This window comes from Camelus bactrianus, chromosome 19 (genome assembly GCF_048773025.1).
Source record: "Camelus bactrianus isolate YW-2024 breed Bactrian camel chromosome 19, ASM4877302v1, whole genome shotgun sequence".
Taxonomy (NCBI): Eukaryota; Metazoa; Chordata; class Mammalia; order Artiodactyla; family Camelidae; genus Camelus; species Camelus bactrianus.
The window spans coordinates 19,948,725-19,970,934 of NC_133557.1; the positions used below are offsets into that span (position 1 = coordinate 19,948,725).

At 43.0% G+C, this 22,210-nt stretch overlaps 1 protein-coding gene across 1 annotated transcript in view; it reads left to right on the plus strand.

Annotated features, from left to right (window-relative positions):
- The window catches only part of STK4 (serine/threonine kinase 4), a 78,045-nt gene extending 59,112 nt beyond the window's left edge, over positions 1–18,933 (plus strand). The window contains exon 11 of the mRNA XM_010958688.3: positions 14,823–18,933. Within this exon, the coding sequence (XP_010956990.1) occupies positions 14,823–14,981 (159 nt within the window). The 3' untranslated portion in view covers positions 14,982–18,933. The remainder of the gene's footprint in view (positions 1–14,822) is intronic.
- Positions 18,934–22,210: the final 3,277 nt, after the last annotated feature.

Below are 22,210 nucleotides of genomic sequence, written 5' to 3' on the forward strand. Positions count from 1 at the left end.
TGCAGTGATGATTCACTCTTTCACATTGGTTCTCTTTATAGATTTAATTAGAAATGCTTTTGGTGCCTCTGTGGAAATTTACTTGAGTGTCCTGTTACCTTGGCGGATTCCTCCTCATCATATTCTCCTAAATTATGATAGCATCTTTTAAAGAAGATTTTATCATTGATGCTGGTTTTTAGGTCAAGCTTACAGGCAGGGAGCAAATTCTGTCGTTGTGGTCGAGAGGCAGTACAGGGAGTGGTTAAAACCACCAGTCATCATGTAAGGCTTCCATCTTCCCCACCCTTATGTCACTTGGCTAACCTTCAATTTCCTTATCTGTCAAATGTGGATAAAAGTCACACCCATCTCATAGGGCTGTTGTGAAAACCAAATGTCATCACACATTTAGAGCACTAAGGACAGTGCCTGGCAGGTAGTAAACATTTAATAAATTATTTCTTGGGGGAGGTTATAGCTCAGTGGTGGAGTATGTGCTTAGCATGCACAAGATCCTGGGTTCAATCCCCAGTGCCTCCATTAAAAAAAAAAAAAAGAAATAAACCTAATTACCTAAAAAAAAAAAAAAAGACTTCTTGTCTTCTTTTTCAGTGTTGGTTTGTTCTTCTAGGACATTGCTGTGCTATTCCACCCCCAACCCTTTAGTTGTAAAAAGATGCATGCCCCTTGGATAAAGTTTAGATTTTTTTTTAACATTTTTATTGATTTATAATCATTTTACAATGCTGTGTCAAATTCCAGTGTAGAGCACAATTTTTCAGTTATACATGAACATATATATATTCATTTTCACATTTTTTTCTCTGTGAGCTACCATAAGATCTTGTATATATTTCCCTGTGCTATACAGTATAATCTTGTTTAATCTATTCTGCAATTCTGAAATCCCAGTCTATCCCTTCCCACCCCCTGCCCCCTTGGCAACCACAAGTTTGTATTCTGTGTCTATGAGTCTATTTCTGTTTTGTATTTATGCTTTGGTTTTTTTTTTTTTTTTTTTTTTGGATTCCACATATGAGCGATGTCATATGGTATTTTTCTTTCTCTTTCTGGCTTATTTCAGTTAGAATGACATTCTCCAGGAGCATCAATGTTGCTGCAAATGGCATTATATTGTCGGTTTTTATGGCTGAGTAGTATTCCATTGTATAAATGTACCACTTCTTCTTTATCCAGTCATCTGTTGATGGACAAGATATTGAAAAGCTTAGAGAAGAAAATTTCTCCCACAGTTCCACCACCCTCAGCAATAATCACTGTTTATATTTTAACGTATTTGGTTCCAGTTTTTTATGCTTATATATTATTGCACACAGCTGAGATCATTCTGTGTGTGTAATATGACATCTTGATTTTTTTCACTTAACATATCAAACATTTTCTCATATCATTAGAAACAATTATAAAATTATCATTTTGATTATTACATAATGGTTCATCACATTATGGTATTTTGCTTGACCTCATCATTCTCCTTTTATTTGGTATTTAGTATTGGGAGGTATTTTTGGTTGGAGTTAGGTTGCTTTGAGATCATTCTAAGTTACTTAGCCAGGCTTTTTCTTCTTGTCAGTGGGAGGCTTAGGGGTTGAGGCTTCGTATTTGCTTCTGTTGGTGGTTTTTGTCTGTTGAGTGTGTGAATGAAGCCAGGATTTTAAACCTCAGATGCAACCCTCTCTGTCTCTTGCCATCTTTCTGTTCTGGGTATCTCCATACCTGTTTGCTTTTTAACCTTCCTCTGGTGAGTTTCTTTTCATAACCCTGGGCTGGAAGAAAGATGAATGGAGACCATAATTAGGGCTTTGGTCTCTGACTCAGGGCATTATGAGTGCCCAGGAGCCAGCCAGGATAAACACCATCAATAGATCTTTACTGAGTTACCCAGGCCGAGCGGTTCCTGGTGAGAAGACTGTCCTAAATTGTTCCTGACAAGGTATATACTATTTTTGTCTCAGATTTCTTATTTTTCCTGTAAAGCTGAGCTTAAAGTATGTTAAGGCTGAATTCATTTGTACTTGGGAATATAACGAGGTCTTGTACTTTTTACTTTCAGAAAACCAGCCAAGAACAGCAGTTGGAAAAAGAAATATGTATCCAAAATTGCCAGGGAAACCTGCTGTTTAGATCTGCTTTCTGAGAAACCACATGGCAGATGAATGTCGCCTTTGTCTCGAGTCACAGCAGCCTCGTTCTGCTGGTGAATTACACAGGCTGATGGAAGCTTGGTTTTTAACTCAGTTGTTGAAAGACATTGAGGGCAAGACTTAAATGCCGTGGTTTGTGACCCCAGAGGGTTGCTTAAAACGAAATCAGCCTGTGTGCGCTTGACATTGGTTCTCATTTCCTTTGTTCGGTTCTCACACTGCCTGATCCACAGCTGCTCAGCAGCCTTCTTCTTTCAAATTCCTTCTTTGTGACCGGTTATTCTCTGCTCTTATAATACAGGATGGTTTTATCTCAACTACGTGGTAAGCCAAAGAGCTGAGTACAGACTACGAGTTTCATGAATTTGGGGAGCGGCAGTATGAGCAGTGGTGAGAAATAGTTTAGATCCAGATGGCTGAGAACAGAAGATCAGAAATGGCTCCCAAGACCTGCAAACAGAATCTTGGCCCCTTAAGGCCTAGGAAGGGCTCTCCTGAGGTCACTTCATGTGGCTTCACTGAAAGCACAGGGGACAAATGACATGTGTCTTGAAGTCCTAGAAGTTACCATCTCTCTCAATTAGCTGTCTGGTACTGTATCAGTCAGAGGATGCCAGGCTCAGGATGCAAAGGGGCCTCAAAGGACGTGTGTTCTAGCTCCTGGTACGTCTCCAAGAGGCATCATCCAGCATTTTTTTGAACCACTTCTGGTCATTTCTGAGAAGGGGGGATTCCACAGTTGGGAAGTAGTACATACCATTGCTTGCAAAGCTCTGCCTAAAGATACTGTTTTTTTATTTCAGCCAAAATTTGTCCCCAGGGAACTTCTCCCCTTGAGTTTATTTTGATTATTATTCACAGAAACTGTACAGAAGGTTAGTTGGAATTATCTGGACTTTCCATCTTACAGAGGGAGAGGACTAGTTAGTTTTGGTATCTGCCCCTTGCTGACTGTGGAAACTCAGACAAAGTATGTAGTTCTGCGAACCTCAAATTCTCCATCTGTAGAATCAGGTTAGTACTTATAGCTATAAGATTTAATGAGGGTCAAATGAGATAATACACAAAAAGTTCTTCATGTAGTGACCGGCTAATAATAGTTAACAAATATTTCATAAATGCTGGCTTATATTATTATTATTGTTATTATTACTATAATCATCATACAACAAGGTCCTTAAATCCTGCCCTCTCACTGAAGCAACCCAGGAGGGCTTCTGCTTGTCCTTGTATCTTACCTTTCTTCACGTTTTCTTGATTTACCGGGAATAACACTGTTAGTATTATAAGAAAGTGGAGTGAGCGTGCAGACGATATTTCTGGCCCCTGGAGATATCCCTTCTTTCATAGGAGGAAGTTTCGGGAGTCGTGTCAGCAGTCCGCCTTGTTGCTAGAACTGGAAATTAGGAGTTAACTTTTTCCCCCTCTGCTAATGGAGGAAGCACCTTTGCTCAGTAATATCACGGTTGTCTCTGTTTTCAAAGAGTGTTCCATCCTCTGTGGCTCTACTATGTAAGTATAAATTTTAACAGTCCAGTTCATCCTTCATCCTTGTGGTCCAGATTTCTTACTGGATGGCCTTTTTCATTTTATTCCAGGTAAATCTAGGGGTTTTCCCCCTTAAAATCTTGATTTCATGTATGTTTTGTAATTTTTTGGCATCAAATTTTGGATTTTAAAATTTGTAGGATCTGTAGTTCCAGCTTACTTTTTGGCCCTAATATTTGTTTCTTTTCTTTTTCTTGTTCAGACTCATCAGAGACTTTCTGGGGTTTTTTGTTTGTTTTGTTTTATTTGTTTTAGTCATTTGAAAGAATCAGCATTTCGTTTTGTTGATCCTTGCCATTAAGCATTAGCTTTTATATTCATAAATTTATATGCTTACTTTTATCTACTTCCTATGGGTTTATTCTGGTTTTTTTCTTCTCTAATTGGATATTAAACTCAATTTTAAATCATCTCTCTTTTCTAATATCTGCATGTAAGTTTATAAAATTCCCTTTAAGTATTACTTTAACCACCTTCCACGATTTTTTGTATGTAGTTTTTTGCTTTGTAAAGTCAGGTTTATTGAGTTTTAATTTACATACCATAAAATTTGCTTATTAAGTGTACAATTTGATGAGTTGTAACAAATGTATATGGTGTTTAAACACCACATAATCAAGATATAAAACATATCCATCACCCCAAGAGTTCCCTCACACCGTGGTTTTTGTCCTGATGGTTTTGTCTTTTCTACGATGCCATGTAGGTGGACTCATATCGTATGTAGTCATCTGTGTTTGGGTTCTTTTATCCGGCATGCTGTTTTGAGATTCATCCATGTTGTAGCATGTGTCTGGAGTTGTTCGTTTTGATTGCTAAGTAGTTTCAATTACATGGATAAACCACAATTTGTTTATCTATTCACTATTAAGACAGTTTTCAGTGGGAGCAAATGAGAGTATTTTAATTCTGCAGTTGGGCTGTAAATAAACACACTAGACTATTCTGGATTTGAAACTGAGCATTTTTCACATTGAAATTTTTCTTTGGGGTTTGGCAGTCTGGACGTTTTTCCATTGGTGGGCAAACATGTGCTCATCCAGTCAGGAGATAGAAACCACAGAGTAGGTTAAACAGAGGAGGTTTCATGCATGGAATTCTTACCTTTGATAAAAGAGGAACTGTAAGGTATGGTTCCCCAGGGCTGGGGGAGTGGACCGAGGAAGGACAAACTACCAGGGCTTCAGATGTCAGTAGAGAAGGTAAGGTTCAGCCCAGGGCATAGCAGAGGAGTTTGCTGGTTTGATGAGACCCGAGCTGACCTAAAGGCTCTGGTCAAGTATAGACAGCCTTCTGGAATGCAGGCAAGGAGCATGCGGTCAGCAGCCAGGGCCTTGGACATGCACTAGGGGTCTGGTACTAGCAGGGGTAGGAGGCCTTCAGAGCTGATGAGCCATTCAGGGGCTCTACTGTCCACATCGACTGGGCTGCTGGAAGATTATGGCCAGGCCGAAGCTGCAGGGTCACATGGAAACCAGGTTCTGGGCTATGGCTGGGCCACACTCTGCTGACTGTCCTCACATCCACACTGCCTACCCCGGTGCTGGATGCCCCTCTCTATCTAGACCAAATTTTTTGTTTGTGACACTGCAGGGAATTGAGGTCCCAAGACTTGGTGGCCATTGTAGAAAGATTCTGACATGCCTTGCAGATAGAACTTACCTACTTTTGTTGCAGAATTGTTTTTTTCTCAAAGGATATTGAGAGAATATTTCTTTTGGGGTACTTAGGTTGTAAATCTCGGACCCTTCATTACATAGGAGTGTCCAGCAGTAAGGCTTACAGAGGTTTTATATACTTTCCAGAAATTGAGTGCTGTTCACTTACATGCTTTCCCACTTTAGGAAAGCCCAGAGTGTTAAAACAAACAAACAAAAAACAAAAACTCAGGCCTGCAAAGGAGCTTATTACTCAGAGAGCTTTTACTTTCCTTCTTGACCAGTTTTCTGTGAACATTTTGTTCCTTCAGTGTATTTAAATTGGATCCCCTTTATGTCTGAAGATACCTTTTAAGAGTACCTTCATTAAATCAAGTGAGATTAATTTGTATTTCAGCTCTCAGATTTTTCTTGGGATTCTTTGGGCTGCTTTGATTTGGCAAGATGAGAGAGACAAAACCCGGACTTTTTGTTGCCTTGGAAATTTCCAGCCCAAGAAAGTATACAGAGGCACGGCTGACAAGGGTTCTTACGTGATGAGCTAGCTTTTTTACTGATCCAGCTACATTAAAATAGCAGCTTGGTGCAGTTGGTGTTTTAGGTTTTCCTATCATCTGAAAGATTAATATCCCGCAAGAATGATGATACTGTTGGTGTCTCTCTTTCATGCTCCAAGTATCAGGAGCATCCTGTGCTGCTCTATTCCCACACTCTACCTTCTGTGGACATTTACAATTACTTTGGGACGTTTAATTATTGTAGGAGTTGGGGAGAGTACAGCTCAGTGGAGGAGCATGTGCTTAGCATGCACGAGGTCTTGGGATTCAATTCCCAGTACCTCCATTAAAAAAATAAATAAACCTGATTACCTCCCCCCTAAACAAATAAAAAAAAATTTAATTAAATAAATAAAATTTAAAAAACCAAAGATTGAAAATCTTAGATTAAAAAAAAAGATTATTCTAGGAGAGTAGATGTTTGCTAACTTCCTGAAAGTTTTCCTCTGTAGTTTGGCTTCCTTAAGTGTGAAATTAAATTAGAGCTACTCTTAAAATAGAATTTTTCTTAAAGAGCAATCATTAGCAGTCAAGACTAATGTGAATTTTTATGTCCATTTTTCCTTGTAACGTTTTATTTGGTGAGGGGTGGGGAGGTAGTTAGGTTTACTTATTTATTCTTAGAGGAAGTACTGGGGATTGAACCCAGGACCTCCTGCATGCTAAGCATGCACTCTACCACTTGAGCTATCCCCTCTCCCCCCATTTTTCCTAGAAACTGTATTGTAATCATGACACTGGACGAGCTGTTCATTTTGACATGGGCGTGCAGGGATCAGTTTGGAGTAACTGACATAATATTATTTAACACACTTATACTCTGAGGCTTAATTATTGAAGACTACATATTTTCAAAGCTTCCGAAAAGCCCAGTGTCTCACCAGTCATTGAGGGAACACAGTAAAAAGTCATTTTCAAGTGAAGGCTTCAAGATTTATGAGTATATTTCATTATTAAACATTTATGGAGAACTCTCTTCTGCTGTCCTGACTCTGAAACTATATTAGATATTAGATATAGTTCTACTCTGAAATAGCTCCCACTCTAGTAAAAGGAAAAGGTAGTTGGGGAGGAGAGGGGGTGGAGCTTGAACTGGGTGGCAAGCTCGAATGGGCATTCCCTACACTGAAGACAGAGAGAATTCTATTCTGCAGAAGCATGGAACTGTGAAAAAATGGGGCACCCGAAGGAATTTTGAGTTGCTATTAGTAATATTGACAGATGAACTCATAAATCCTTTCATTTATATAATCTGATTTTATCAGTTCCCTGTATCTTAAAGTGTGATAGTTACTTGAAATGACAAGACTTGCATTTCATTTTTCTAAATTCTACAGTTCATACTTTTCCCTGAATTTGAGTGAGTGCCCCTTCTTTGCACTATATATGTATAAAAAGGCATGGTCTCTCTCTCAGAGACTCTTGATTCTTCCTGCTCTCAACTGTAGTACATGTTGCCTTGACATTGGGCTGGCTCGGCTTTGCACTCAGACACGCGAGGGCTCATATCCTAACCCAACCACTTACACCTCCTGGCTCTGGGGTCGTGGGCAAATTCCTGTTTCTCTCTGAGCCTCAGTTTCCACCTCTGTAAATGGGTACTGCTACTTACGTCATGGACTGTTCTGAGGATTACAAGAGCTGATGCATATGAAGTGCTGAACACAGTGCCTAGCATATAGCATTCAATTAAAAGTAGCTCTAATTAGCATTGGCAATCACTGGGCACTTACTCATAATGCCTCAGTTTGTAGCTTGCTTTCATGACAGATTTACCTCGTTTATCTCTACTTCTAGTGTGAAGGGACCCTGCCATACACTTTCTGTCCCATACACACCCTTACTTACCTAGACCCTCTAAGACCCATCCTCCTGCCCAGTCCGGGCCAAGCCCCAGTGTCTGACACAGAGCAGATATTCATTGCATCTTTATAATTAGAATGCTGCATATTAGCAGTGCAGTGCTTTTTGAGATCCATTATTCTTTGGTATTTGGGGTATGAAATTTCTTTATGGGTTCTTGCTATGGAAAGCCAGAGTCATGATGGTAGGGAAAAAGCTGGGTTTGGTCAAAACTTTACTACCTTTGGCCAATGGCTATTGTAAAACTCACGGAACAAAACCAAACCAAAATAACCATAAAAACAAAAAGCAGGTGTTTTGTGATTTTCAGAGTCAGTTGTGAATGTTCACACCAGAAGAGAGCTAGAGTAAATTCTAAGCATGTAAAAGTACTACCTCAAAAATTAATTTTGTCATGGAATTTTCAGGATGACTCTCAATAAATCACAAATAACTAAGAGAATGCAAGTTTTATACTTCATATTTTAGTAAAACCCCATTGTTTAAAGAAAAAACCTTTTGCTTTTTGTCTTTTTGTTTATGTCATTTATCAGATTACCTCCTTTGTACACACACAAGCACACACACAGTTCCTACTGAGTCCTGGGTAGGTGGGAGTCTGTCTGGATGTAGTCTTCGGGTTGTTGGAGGCCAGTCTTCTCACCCACATCAGAGCTCTTGTCTTTATATTCCCATGTCTGCTTGGAGCCAGATTTCTTTGTTTTACTCAGGCTGAAAGACTGCATTTCATTCCGGTCATCTTGTTAAATATTTTATATGCCTGTGGTCATGTTTCCTTTGGTTGGAATTCTAGTAACATTTCCATGTATTGATTCGAAGTAATCATCAACTCAGAATAGGACTGAAGTAATAATTCACTGTTAACAGTTTTGCAACTTTTCTTCCTTGTTGGAGAAGCATTAGGAAGATTTTATAAGGGATTAATGAAAGCATGGCTTGGCATGACCATAATTTGAATCAGAGAACTCTCTCATTAAAATTTTCACACTTAAGGAGCAAGATCTTTTGAAATTGAGTGGTCTAGTGCTTAGTTCATCCACACAGGCTGTGATTTGACTTCCTTGCTTCTCTGCTTGGCTATCTTCTCACTTATCTGCTGAAAGATGACTGCATCACCTCAGAATCTTAATCTTACTGGAGTCACCTCTCCCCAGCCTAGACCCCACCCCTGGATAGAGACAAGGTCACATCGAGAGAGGGTACTTATTTTTGGTGGCACTAAATCAGTGTCCTCGATGCCTTCTGACTGACCTTCATGTGTTTTTTCTCTGTGGCACTTTTGCTAACCTTCTCGTGGTAGGTTTTAAAGGTATGGGGTGCCATGCTGGTGGCATCATCTGACTTTTCAGCTTCTGTCAAGCTTCCTTGTCATCTTGCTAAATTCCAAAGGTGTGTTCCTTCCTCATTCTTGGCCACAGTAAACCATCCCCTGACACTGGGCATCGGCCTGACTTACCTGCCCAGAAGGGATGAGGTGTTTGAGAAATCCTGCTTGTGACACTGGAGGCAGAATTGTGCGTGCCAGTATGTGCAGAATCGAAGCTTGTCCTCAAAAGCTTTGGCAAGGCTCTCTGTGAAGGTTTTTGAGGGGCAATCATGACACCGTTTGCACAACAGACCACAGAGAGTTTCCAGCAGCAGAGGAGCAGGACTTTGAAATAGGTCTAAACGCTGTACTTTGGATTGTTTGTCACCGAGAGCCCTGTTGCAAAGCTCTGCTGTACGTTCTGATGTGTTTACTTTAGCCTGACTCTGCTGATTCAAGATAGGCTCGTTGTCATGTGATTCCTCTGATTTATCACTTGTGATGGAACACCAGCCGGATCTTCTCGGTTGTTCTCCAGGCCAGTTGTGCAACTGCCATTGACACGGTGTGATCCAGAACTTCTGGGTTGCTAAGGCTATTTGAGAAGAAGTCGGTTCCCATCAGACCTCTGTATCCATCCTAATGTTAGGAATCTGAGGACTTTGCTGTCGTTGGGCTGAGAAGAAATAAGCCAGGTCCATCTGATTCAGGGTTTCACACACAGTGTTCACAAGAGACGCCTCTGTGTGTGTGGTATGTGTCCTACACCACGCTTTGAGCTCATCAAGCTCCGTTCTTACAGCAACAGCAGCTACTATTTATTTAACTCACATATTTCTTCTATTTTCCAAAAAAAAGGATTTAAGGTGGTGGCTCCCACTTACCTGCAACATATGTGTCAACAACACCTCTAAACCTCATAGCTTCCCTTGTAGGAGAAATACTGTTGTCCTCTATTGAAAAAGCAGGAAAGTGAGGCATATATTAGAGACTTGCCCAGGGCCACCCAGCTGCCAAGGGCAGGGCTTCCATGGAACCCCGGGCCATCTGACTTGAAGCCAGTGCTCATGCCCTAAACCCAGCTGCTTCTCCAGCAGCCTTTCTAGATAAGATGCTCAGAGAGGGCTTGCTCGAGTTCTCTGAAGTGTTCACATCTGAGCTAAGGCCTGGAGGATAAGGAAGAACTGGGGATGAGGCATCCAGACAGAAGGATCATTAACTGCATAGCCCTTGAGGCTGGAAAAAGTGTGGCCCACTTGAGGATCTAAAATAAAGCGTGGTTAGAGGGTAGGTAATGAAGTTGGAAGGGACGATGGACCAGAGATGTAGGGCCTTTGTAACCCTTGATGAGCTGTTGGATTTTTTTCCAAGTGCAGTAAGTGACAAACAGGTGACTCATTTCTGTATTTTTGATTATGTTTGTTGCTGTGAGATGATGGTAGCCTGAATTGAGGGGTTGGAGGCAGAGATGAAAAAAGTGGTTGGGTTTGAGTTATACCAGTAGTTCAGAGATTAGATCGAAGGATTGGATGTGGGCAAGGGGGTGGTGAGAGAAAGAGGGAGAATCAGCTGATTTTGAGCACCTGGGAGGGTAGAGGTACCATTCCTGAGATGGAGAAGGCTGAGAAGTAAGGAGAAGAGGTTTGGAGATAAGGGAGGGGTGGGACTAAGAGTTCTGGTTTAGATGTGTTAAGTTGTGAATTTCCGCAAGATACTCAGGGACTAAACTATCCAGTGGGATCTGACTCAGATGTGTGAGTCTGGAGTTCAGAAGAGAATTTGGGTCTGGAGATATAAATGTGGGGGTCGCAGCGTGGAGAGGATGTTTGAATCCTGGGGGACAGACGAGATACTAAAAGGGGCTGTTTCCTTTAGCTAGTGAAAACAGCTCCAGCTCCCTACGTGGCCGGTGTGAGAATTTGCTCCATCAGGACGCTGGCTGTAGCCAGTTGTCAAACCACACCTAGTTTACTGCAGGATATACATTTGAAATTGATTTATGCCACCGAGGACCGGGAAGGTGAAATGCTACACTGGGCGCCATAAAACCATTACCTGAGCTTGTTTTCGGAAAAAACCATATCTGGATGGTGTGACTGGCTGGCTGGCTGGCTGTGTTCTAAGAGGTCAGGTGAAACTTCAGCCCCAAAGGCCCTAGGGCAAACAAATTAGTCTGAAGGTGGTTGAGATAAAGCCACGGTGCTTGCTCTTGCCCCCAGATTAGAATCAAGGGCGAAAGAGCTGCATAGAAATTGGAAACCTAGGAGAAGCTCTGACCAGAGACAGGCAGCAACTACTTTGTGAGAATGAAGGTCAAGTTATTTGTCCCGGGTTCAGGTTACATAGCCAGGAAGACAAGAAAGAAGATGTAGGATCATGCTGATCCAACTTGAGGGCTTAGAAGAAACCCCGAAATAGCTTCCTTAACCTTCGAAGATCTGTGCCTCTCCTCCTAGGAAGCCTGATCAAGTAGCTATGGGTTAGGGCTCCGGAGTCTGTATTTTAAACAGATGATTCTGATGCAGGTGATCCATGGATCACACTTTGAGAAACACTGACTTTCAAAAGACCTTTGAGATCGTCTAGGCAGCCCTCTCCTAACTCGTGAGGAAGCTGAGGCCTGGGGAGGGGGAGGGGCTTGCTTAAAGTGGCAGAACTCACTGGAAAGCCAGTGCAGGTCCACACACTTTCATTCTTCGTTTGACAGTTGAGTCTTTCTCCTAATGGATGTATCAGAAGCAAGCCTTCCCTCCCAGTTCCCAAATCCCCTTCCTTCACTACATTTTTTTTTTCTTTTTCATATCACCTTCAAATGTAAGAGTCATTTACTAATTTACTGTGTTAATTGGGACTTGTCTGTCTTGCTTCACTAAAAGGAAAGCTTCATGAGGACAGTGATTTTCATTTTTGTTTTTGTTTTTGTTTTCATCAGAGGATCCTCTGTGCCTTGGACAGTGCCTGGCCTGTAGGAGGTGTTCAGTGGATATTTGATAAATGGACGGATGAAAAATATTTTGTTAAACTCTAAAGAAGTTAACCAGCACTGTGGGAAAGTGCCCACCCTTAGGCATTATTAACCCAAAATAGAGTAGAATATTTTCTTTTTCACTTGTTTGCCTCTGGTTTGGATCAGAGTTTACAGGAAGAGCTTGTTCATGGGAGATAGAGATTTTCCAATATTATTAATAATGATGATAACTTAGTAACAGTAACAATAGTAACAGTGACTAATAACAACAGTGATAACCACCATTTATGGAATGCTTGCTGTCCACCAAAGACATAATGGTATGAGGTTCGGTGCAAAGAATGTCACCCCTGTCCTGAACTCATCTAATTCTCATCACAGCCCGAGGGTGGAGGAACCTGTCTATTTTCCAGAGGAGGAAAGTGAGGCTCAGAGGTTACACAGCCAGTGCCGAGTTAGGATATGTAATCCTGAAGATTAAGTCCTTAACTACCAGTAACGTTCAGTGTTAGATTTGGGACGTCTTCCCTTTGGAGAAGGAATTGAAAAGGCAGAAGACTAGGCAAGCATCACTCATCGGAGTTTCCCTAGGCCAAGAACACCAGCCCCCAAGATGGCATAAAACCACACAGGCTGGAAGGCAGGATGGATTTTCTCAGCCTGACTTTCCATCGTTTCCCCACACCCTCGAGTCTTTCCACTCTCACGTTACAAAGACCCTTTCGTCTTGAACTGTGGGGCTTTTCTCACATCTCGGAACACCTCCCTGAAGCAGGCCAAGGAAAATTCCTGTGGCAACAGGTCACTAAGCCATTTCTGGGGAGACCACTATGGCACTTCACATGCCTTCACACCCCACCCTCTGAAGGGAGGAGGGACAGAAAGAGGCTCCTTCACCCACCTTTCGGTGCCTCTTCCCTGGGGAGGCCTTAGGAAGGGGCTGAGGGAGCTGGTGATTCTATAAATCTCCCGTGATACTTGGGGAGCCTTGTGAGTTCTTGAGACACGGTGCCTATTAAACTGGCTGCAAGCTTACAGAATTTATCACCACTTGTGGTGGATAATGTTAGCATTCATTCCGCCCCTGCCAGCCCGGACTGGCCTCGCTTGGAGGCAGTGAACACTCTGCACAGACGGCACTGGTCATGAGGCCACCTGCCTGACAGCTGCAGACACGGGGGCAAGATGGTGCGCCCCAGGGCTGCCACAGAGATGGAGGTTGTTACCTGCACTGCCATCCTTAAGCACACAAGGCACCATGCGCTCTGCCAACAGCCTGACAGCCACGGTCTATCACAGCCATGTGATAAACATGATGAGACACTGTGGTCCCACTTCTGTAGATAAGGAAGACCTGTGGAGATCCTAACTTGCCTGAACCTTGTAGCATCTGCACAGGCAGAACCACATTTCAAACACAGGTTGAGTCGGTTGAAAACCTGTGCTTTTGCGAACCTGCATTCCTCCAGTACTGGTTCAGAGCATGGGCTATGGGTTTGAATCCCGACTCTGCCACTTAGCTTTGAGACACTGGGCAAGTTACTTAGCCACCCTCTTTCTTGGCTTGTTAATCTGTAATGTAGGATAATAATATATTCAAATCGCAGGACTGTCATGAGAATGATGTTAATCAGTATATAATGTGCATAAAGCCCTTAGTGTCTGGTGCTTACAGAGCATTATGGAAGTGCCAGCCTTTATTTTTAATTTATATATCATGTCCTCTTTTTTCTCTCTGCATGGTGGAAACTTCATCTCAGGTTTCAGGGCTGCTCCAACTAACCCCTTCTCATAAAAGATTGTGTCTGTATTCCCAAGACAGTTATGTGGATGATCCATATAAAATGCTTAGAGTGGTGTCACCGATAAATGCTAGTATGGCAGTGCTGAGGAAACATTGCAGCAAAGTGTGTTACAGCTCAGTGTTACAGCTCAGTTGTGACAGCAACCTGCATCTGGGTGAGAGACCAAGCAGCACTCGGAGGGTTGGAGAACTCAGGTTTATTACGCTGGCAGGCCCAGAGGAGTTAACACTCCAAGCTCTGGACCCCGTCTGTAGGTTTACACAGGCTTTTATAGGCTGCCGGTTTATACTTTGCAGCATCATATGCAAATAAGGTGTAACAAAATTGACTAATTAGGAACGAGCTTTGTAGAAATGGACCAATCAGGAGTGATAGAAATGGACCAATCAGGAGTGGTAGAAATGGACCAACCAGGAGCGAGCTCCATGCAAATGAAGTGCTACAAATGGACCAATCAGGAGTTAGCTCAGGGATCCAATAGAATCTTAGGGGTAAGTTCCACTTTCCTAGAAGTAAGCCGTTTCAGAGGCTAAAAGTGAGATAATGGGGCAGGGCCCGGGAACGGGATGGTGCTGGCAGGAAAGTAGTGGCCCTGCCTGGGGGTCCTGCTGGTCTTTTTCATGGGGCTTCCCACCTCAACACTGAGGGTGTAAGTGAGGCAGGGCCAGAACTAGGAGGCAAGTATTATATCGCATCCACCAAGTTACTGTTATTTTAGTGCCCTAATAATGAACCTACATGTAATTAATTTACAAGCTAGGGGGGATGAAAGTATTATTGATTAAGTTCCTGGTCAAAGAACAGTAAATTAAAGAGATTAGCACTCAGAGCTCTTCCAGGGATAAGTCATCTCAAGAAAGCTTAGTTGTATGTTCCTCTTCCTGCAGGGTGCCTGGAAAGGCTGGGCTTCTCAGCCGTCCTGTCCCTGCCCTGGGCTTTGTCATGACTATACGTTCCACTTCTCTTCTAGCTTAAGAGTTGGACTGTGGAGGACCTTAAGAAGAGACTCTTGGCCCTGGACCCCATGATGGAGCAGGAGATCGAAGAGATCCGGCAGAAGTACCAGTCCAAGCGGCAGCCCATCCTGGATGCCATTGAGGCTAAGAAGCGGCGGCAGCAAAACTTCTGAGCGAGGCCGGCCCGGGAGGGCCCCGCCTCCACCCCAGGCCCGCAGTGAACTCTGGACCACTCGCCCCTCCAGCCAGCCACCACATCTGCTCCATCGTCTCTCCAGAGCACCTTTGTGAACTCAGGAATGTGCGCCAGTGGGCAGGGCCTCCTTGACGGTCAGTGCACCACCCTGATGTGTGAATTTAAATTGGTCAAGTAGATTGTTTCAAAGGATTTATGTTGGCGCTTTTAAACTCAGAATTTTAAACCCCAGAAACAGAGACTCCTGGTTGAGTGAAAGCTGGGAAAGTTTCACATTGTCTTTTGTTTTTTCTTCTCCTAATAGCTTTCAGTGGTTCTTTCTGGAAGACTTTTTAAAAATATATAAATATGCATATATATATAAATTATAACTAGATTCCCCACTTGGCGTGGTGGCATCTCTGTACAGGTACAGTTTTAAACAGTTGCCTCTTTTCTGTAAGATTATGGTACTGTGAGACATGAAGGCAGAGGACACCAGGAGGAGGCTGCCGGGGCCACTTAACCCCCCAGAGCAATCCTCACTCTTTTTCAGGGCTGCATTGACAAATTAGGTTGGGGCCAGTTCCTTTACGATGCTTTCAGCCTTGTGTGGGTCATCCCTGGCCTCTGGAGCTATTGGTGATGTCCAAGGGAAAGCCTTGAGAGTCTGTGTTTACTTTCTGAGTCCCAGGAGAAGCCTGCCACCCTCTTTGCAACATTGGCCTTTGTGGTTTCAGGGCCTTTCATCCACCTCCACTCTCCCAACTGCCTAGAGTCACAGCACAGACACTGCCCAGTGCCTTAAGAGGAGATGTGATTCAGCGAGGGGACAGGCCTACCAGGAACTCCCAGCAAAGTGGGGCTGTGTTCAGTCTGCAAAACGGAAAGGGTTTTCTCATTGTTCATGTGAAGATCCCACACGTGGCATTTTGCTCCACATTGCTTACAGACAAAGGTAGAGGGCATTGCTTTTGTGATCCACATTCAAACATGTGACTGTTTTCTCTTTTCTTTTACTGCTACAGGGTCTAGAAGGGGTAAATGAATATCAGACTAAGATTTGTTCTCCAAGAGACTCAACCCAGACATGTAGAATACCAGACCATAGACATCATCTGGTCTGACGGAGGCTTAGAGAGGGGAAGTGACATGGTCCAAAATCACAAAGCAAATTAAAGCAAGAGCTGGGGCTAGACTTTGGGGCTCCTCACTCCTGCTTCACTGCTGCCCCTTCTCTGAGGGAAGAAACTTGTGTCAGTTTGGGTGAAGTTATCCCCGGGAACCCTGCTAATGGAAACAGAGTTCTTGCTTTGTCTCTAAAGTAGGCAACTGGCTATGATGAGATTCCCAAGGGGAGCCAGATCGTTCAGTTTCAGCCATTCCATGGGCTCTGCAGCATCTGCCTGGTTGCAGACAAGCATTATGCAGGCAGCAGTCAGGCCTAAAGGAGATCAGAGGGCTTTCCAACAGACAGCACAGAGCCATCCCTCTGCAGCCTTGGCTCAAGGGCAGGTGTCACTTAGTCACACAGCAAACAGCAGACAGTTGGGAAAGGCAGCTGTCTTTTTATTTTCTAGTCCCTCTTCCCCTCAGATAGGGAAGCCCTGACCGGGTTGCACCTAAGGATACTGTAATTTGATTCCATAATTGCTTTTGCTACCCAAACCTGGGAATCAATGGAGAGGCAGGGAACATTCCTCTTCTGTGGCCGGATTCTGTTCTTTGCAATTACAGCAAGTTTTTAAAAATGCAAGAGGCTGTTGTTGTTGGTCTGCAGGGCTTGGCCAGCTAAGCAGCTATGTGGCAGATATAGAGAACAGAGGACAGTTCGATGATCTTGCTACAGTAATGAATGGCAGCTAACAATCATTGACCACTTCATATATGCCAGGCACTGAGCTAGGTAGGTAGGCTCTTGATGTATATCAGCTCCAAACTTCACAATAACTCTGTGAATTAAGTATGTTGTCTCCATTTTATAGATGAAGAAACAGGTTTAGAGAAAAAAAAATTCCCTCCCAAAGTGGTACAGCTAGTAAGTGGTAGAATCAGCATTGATAGCATTGCCATGTGAGACCAGTATTCACAAGGAAAAGGAAAGTCACAAATCTTCTTAAAATGAAGTGACCACTTTTCTTGCACAGACTAACTCTAACTAGCATTTTTAGATTGGGAAGCCACTAAATTAGTAGTCAAGTCAGCCAAGTGAGTTTTAGAAACGGAAGTATGGAACGTGCATTTCCCCACGCCACCTGCTGTTCTGATTCCTGCCTCAGTCTCTCTCGCTATTTTTTTTTTAAAACAACTTTGCCCTTGGCCAAGCAGGAAGGGAATGCCCATTTTCTCCCTCCTTAAGCTAGATCCAAGTAAAAGAAGGCTCACTTTTTCCCCATAAATATTCTTGGGTCATGAATCTTGATCTGGAGTTTATTTTGTTTCAAGCATGTATGCATCCAACATGCTGGTCCAACAAAGGGCATTGCTCTCCAGTCTAGCTAGACAGGGCCCTTCGGCCAGAAGTCCATTTATTTTGGATAAGGTAAATTTCCTGACCAGGCATGTTTGTTTTCTTGTGACAGGAAGGCAGAGAAGCAAATCCTAGTCATTTTTTCCCTTAAGTTCCAGATAGGTCAGTTAGCTGCCATTGAGTCCTGAGCATCAGTCATTGCTTGAGCATTTGTGACTCAAGCTTCTAGGGGACTCTGGGTCTCTCACTATTCCTCTCCTAAGAAACAATGACCCAGACCTAACTGTATCTTTTAAACATCTCAGAGTCTCTAGGAATATCTTCATTGCTTCCTCATCTGTAATTTTGAAGCAAATTTCTATTTTTCTTTTTCCTTGCCCCTTTTCCCAATCACCAATTGGATGGATGGATCGATTGGTAGATGAATGTTTGACTTGATGGTTGGAAGGATAAATAGATAGACAGACAGAACTGTCTCTGAAGCAACTTAAGGACAATAGCCTTGTCTCCTTGAGACTGTAGATTCTGATCCAGGAAACATTTATTTAGCACCTGATGCAAGAAATTTATTATACCATTAAAACTCGATAGCAGTTACCAATATTAGGAATGAGACAGGTGACATCATTATAGATCCAGCAGATACTAAAAGGCTAATAAGAACTTTATGAACAACTTCATGCTAATAAATTCAGCCACTTAAGATGGACAGATTCCTTGAAAGATACAAACTACCAAAGCTCAGTTAAGAAAAAATAGATATTCTGAATAGCCCGGTATCTATTAAAACTGAATAGCTCTGGTACATATAGGTCTTGTTGTCCTCATTTTACAGATAGGGAAACTGAGGCTCAGAGAGGTCAAATCTGTTGCTCAAGGTCACATAACTAGAATACGGCAGAGCCAGAATTCAATTCCAGGTCTTCTGATTCTTATTCCAGTGCCCTTTCTAGCATACCAAGTTGCCTCTAAAGATTGCAGCTCCTTATTTACTGGAAAATTGTTCCTGCCCAGTCCACATCCTCTCACCCCATCCTTTCTTAAAGCACCATGTCTGTGTTTTCATCAGAATTATAGTCATTGTATTTGGAATCCATGTTCTTTTTGTGTGTGGGGAAAAAAAAAAAAACAAAAAACCTCTTCCACCAGCTTGCACTCGGACCAACTTGGAAAAAAGAGCTTAAATGCTGTTGCAAATGTACAACTTAAAAATGTGAAGTTTGTAGCTTTAACTTTTTGTAACAAAAACTAATAACACTGGCTTAAGTGCTGACGTGAAATGCTATTTTATAAAGTTTAGATGTAAATAATCAATTGAGGTCAGCAGTTTGTATATGTATGAGACACAGCTCCCTGCGTTGCCTTTTTAAAAAAAATTTTGAGATGCTTCCTATGTGCTTTTATGTTAGAATTGTTCTCCCTCCTTCCTCCTGCGTGCACCTTGTCACCTTGTTTTAAATAAACTGTCCTTTGGACCAGAGTCTGTCCTCTTCTTAAACATGAGATCCTCCATCTACAGCCTAGATAATGGTGCTGTGAACCTTTGTGACATTGACACTGTGGTGTGTTTATTCTGGAATCCAAAGCCAGGGGAGAGGTAGGTGGTGGAGAGAGTAAACTTTTGTTGGACACCTACTGTGTGCCAGGTACTGAGCTAGTTGTCAGGGATCTAAAGGTGAACCGGACACAGCTCTTGCGGACCCCTTCGGAGTCAGTCCAGCTCACAAACACACAACATTGGAAATACTGTGGTACAGGGAAGTATACAGCCTGTGAACACATGAGGACAGAGTGACAATCGGTCCTGCTGTAATGTCCAAGGAAGCTTTTCTAGAGGACGTAATATATCTGGAACTTAAAAAAATGAGGAAGAGATGGCCAGGTGGAGAAAGGGTGGGCAGTGAAGGAGAGGAGGCATCGTGGGCAGAGGGACCAACCTACACAAAGGATCTGGTTTGAGAGTCTGGATACAAGATCACCTTGGCATCCTTCATTCCAGTCTCTTGTTGATGAAACCGGGTCTGGCATTGCCCAGCATTCCAAGAGGATAGGCTGGGTTCTGCCCTAGTATGGCTCATCCTTCTCCAGAAAAAATTCCCTAGCTTGAGCCTGGGTTCTCTTAGCCCTACAAGTTTACTCCCCAGCCAGGAGGGACCAGAGTTACACCAAAAGTAAGTGTAGGTCTCGAGTCAGATTGCTCGAGTCCAGTGTTTCAAATAATAGTTTCATCCATTATCTGTTTGTGTAACTGTCATCCTATTCTGCCAGCTCTTCTGGGAGTTGAGGTGATGTGTTTCTTGTTGCCTAATGTACTTGCTCGCTCCCTGAAATATTCAGCCTACCTTCCTTCCGTTGCCAGGTTTGATAGTAGCTGTTCCCTCTTGGTCAGACTGAGAACTTTTGGCCAGAAGAAGGGGAGGAGAGATGAAGTAAATTCATGTTTACTAAGCCCCTATATGCCAGACACAATACAGAGCCTTTTAGGTTATTTCATTTTTTTCTCACAGACGCGAGGTACGTAGTACTACACCCTTCCTATGGCTTTGCAATTCTCCCAGTGTGCAGTACTGGAGATGTGTGAGGATTTTTTTTGTGACAAGGATTACAGGGACCTATCAGCATTTAACGGGCAGAGGTGGAGATGCTAGAGGTCCTGCCATGCGTTCTGGGACAGTCCTGCACGACGAAACAATTGTCCTACACCCAGCAACACATGCAGGTGTCCCGCTGGATGTGTATGTTGGTGAGAAACTCATTTAGAAACACCTGGTGCTAAGCCAAGCCTCACTGACATCTAAATACAAAGCACTTTGGACCCATTTTTATTAGTTTCCCCCAAATAAACCTATAAGGTTTTGTTTGGAGATTTATCAAGAGTTGGTCTCCATTTCAGAAAGATCACGTCATGGGTGGCACGCCTGCAACATCTGAGTCACTGGTGCAAAGCAACACACTAAGATGCGTGGAGCTTTGTAGCTTACATTCCCAGTGACCCTCTGTAACATGTAAACAAGTAAATGATCATTTCAAAGAATGAGGAAGTGCCATAAAGAAGAGAAAGCAGAATAATGAGATTGAAAGTGTGTGTGTGTGTGTGTGTGTGTGTGTACACGCAGGGAGACGCAGCTCTACACAGAGTGATCTAGACAGGCCTCTGGAGAGACGACCTCCAAAAGTTTAGTTCATTTACAGTGTTATGTTAGTTTCTGGTGTACAGCATAGTGATTCAGTTACACATATAAATATACACTTTTTTCAGATTCTTTTTCATTATAAGTTATTACAAGATGTTGAATGTAGTTCCCTGTGCTATACATTAGGACCTTGTTGTTTATCTATTTTATATGCAATAGTTTGTATCTGCTAATCCTAAACTCCTAATTTATGTCTGAGTCGCTTTCTGTTTTATAAATAAGTTCATTTGTATCATTTTTTTAGATTCCATATGATATTTGTCTTTGTCTGACTTACTTAGTATGACAATCTCCAGGTCCAACCATGTTGCTGCAAATGGTATGATTTCATTCTTTTTAATGGCTGAGTAATACTCTGTTTGTGTGTATGTGTATATATATATACATACACACCATGAGACCTGAATGACAGGAAAGAACTAGCCAGGCAGAAGACATGGCTAACACACCTTTCAAGCTGAGGCAGCTGCAAGAACAAAGTCCCTGCAGGAAGAACAAAAGTTGGACTTGCTGGGAGGATGGCCACCAGGCCTGGTGCAGAGTGTACGAAGGACACAGTAGAGGGCAGTGAGAGGTGAGCGAAGACAAGAGCATGCAGAGCCTTGTGGTCCATGGGATGGGGTTTGGGTGTTATTCCTGATGAGATGGAGAGCCGTCAGAGGGACACTACCCACCCCCGGGCAAATGGAAGCGGAAGGTACTCTCAGCCCTTAGCATTTGTCTCAGTCAGCATCCTGCTTTGACAGATGATATTAATGAGACCCCAGGTTTGGCCATATCGAGTCTGAACTCAAATTCAGGTTTCTTGACCCCACTGTTCATTCTGAGATCCCAACTGTGGCCTCCAGGACAAGACTGAGTCTGGTTTGTGATCTCTGGCCATGCAGACTGCTTTCTTTCCCAATGCCCTCCACTCAGAGTTGCTTTACCGTTCCCACAGAGAACAAGAGCGCTGGTGGGGACAGCCAAGCTCTCTTTCCTTCCTATGTGTTTTTGGGGGGTTAATATTTAACACTGATTGTACCAGGCATTTTCACATACATTATCTCACTTGAGCTTGATATTAATGCTCTGAGTTGATATTAACAACCCCTGTTGATTAGATCAAGGGAAGTGAAGAAACAAGCTCAGAGAGACAAATTCAACCCAGATCACACAGCTCCTAGTAGTAGAGATTTAAGCCCAGGACTCTCTGGCCTCGGGGCCCACATTCTTTCCTCTGCACCACGTGGTAATGCTCACAGTCTCCCATTATATTCAAGTAATGCCCATAACTCCCCACCTGAGAGTGAAGCCAACACAGGAATGCAGGGCAGACAGAGCAGCAGGGAGAGAAGACCCGACGACCTCAGTTGAACCTCCACATCGCCTTGTTCTAAAGCCACCTTGCTGGGTTTGGGTCACGTGTAACTGAAAGATTCCTTACCAATCCAAGAAGGGAGGAAAAGGCGGGCAAGGGCTTTGGATGCCAGCCCGATTGGAGGTTGGAGGCTGGCCCTGATCAACAGGTCCCATCCAAGGTCATGCAGCTGGTAAGTGGCAGGACAAATATCTGAACCCACA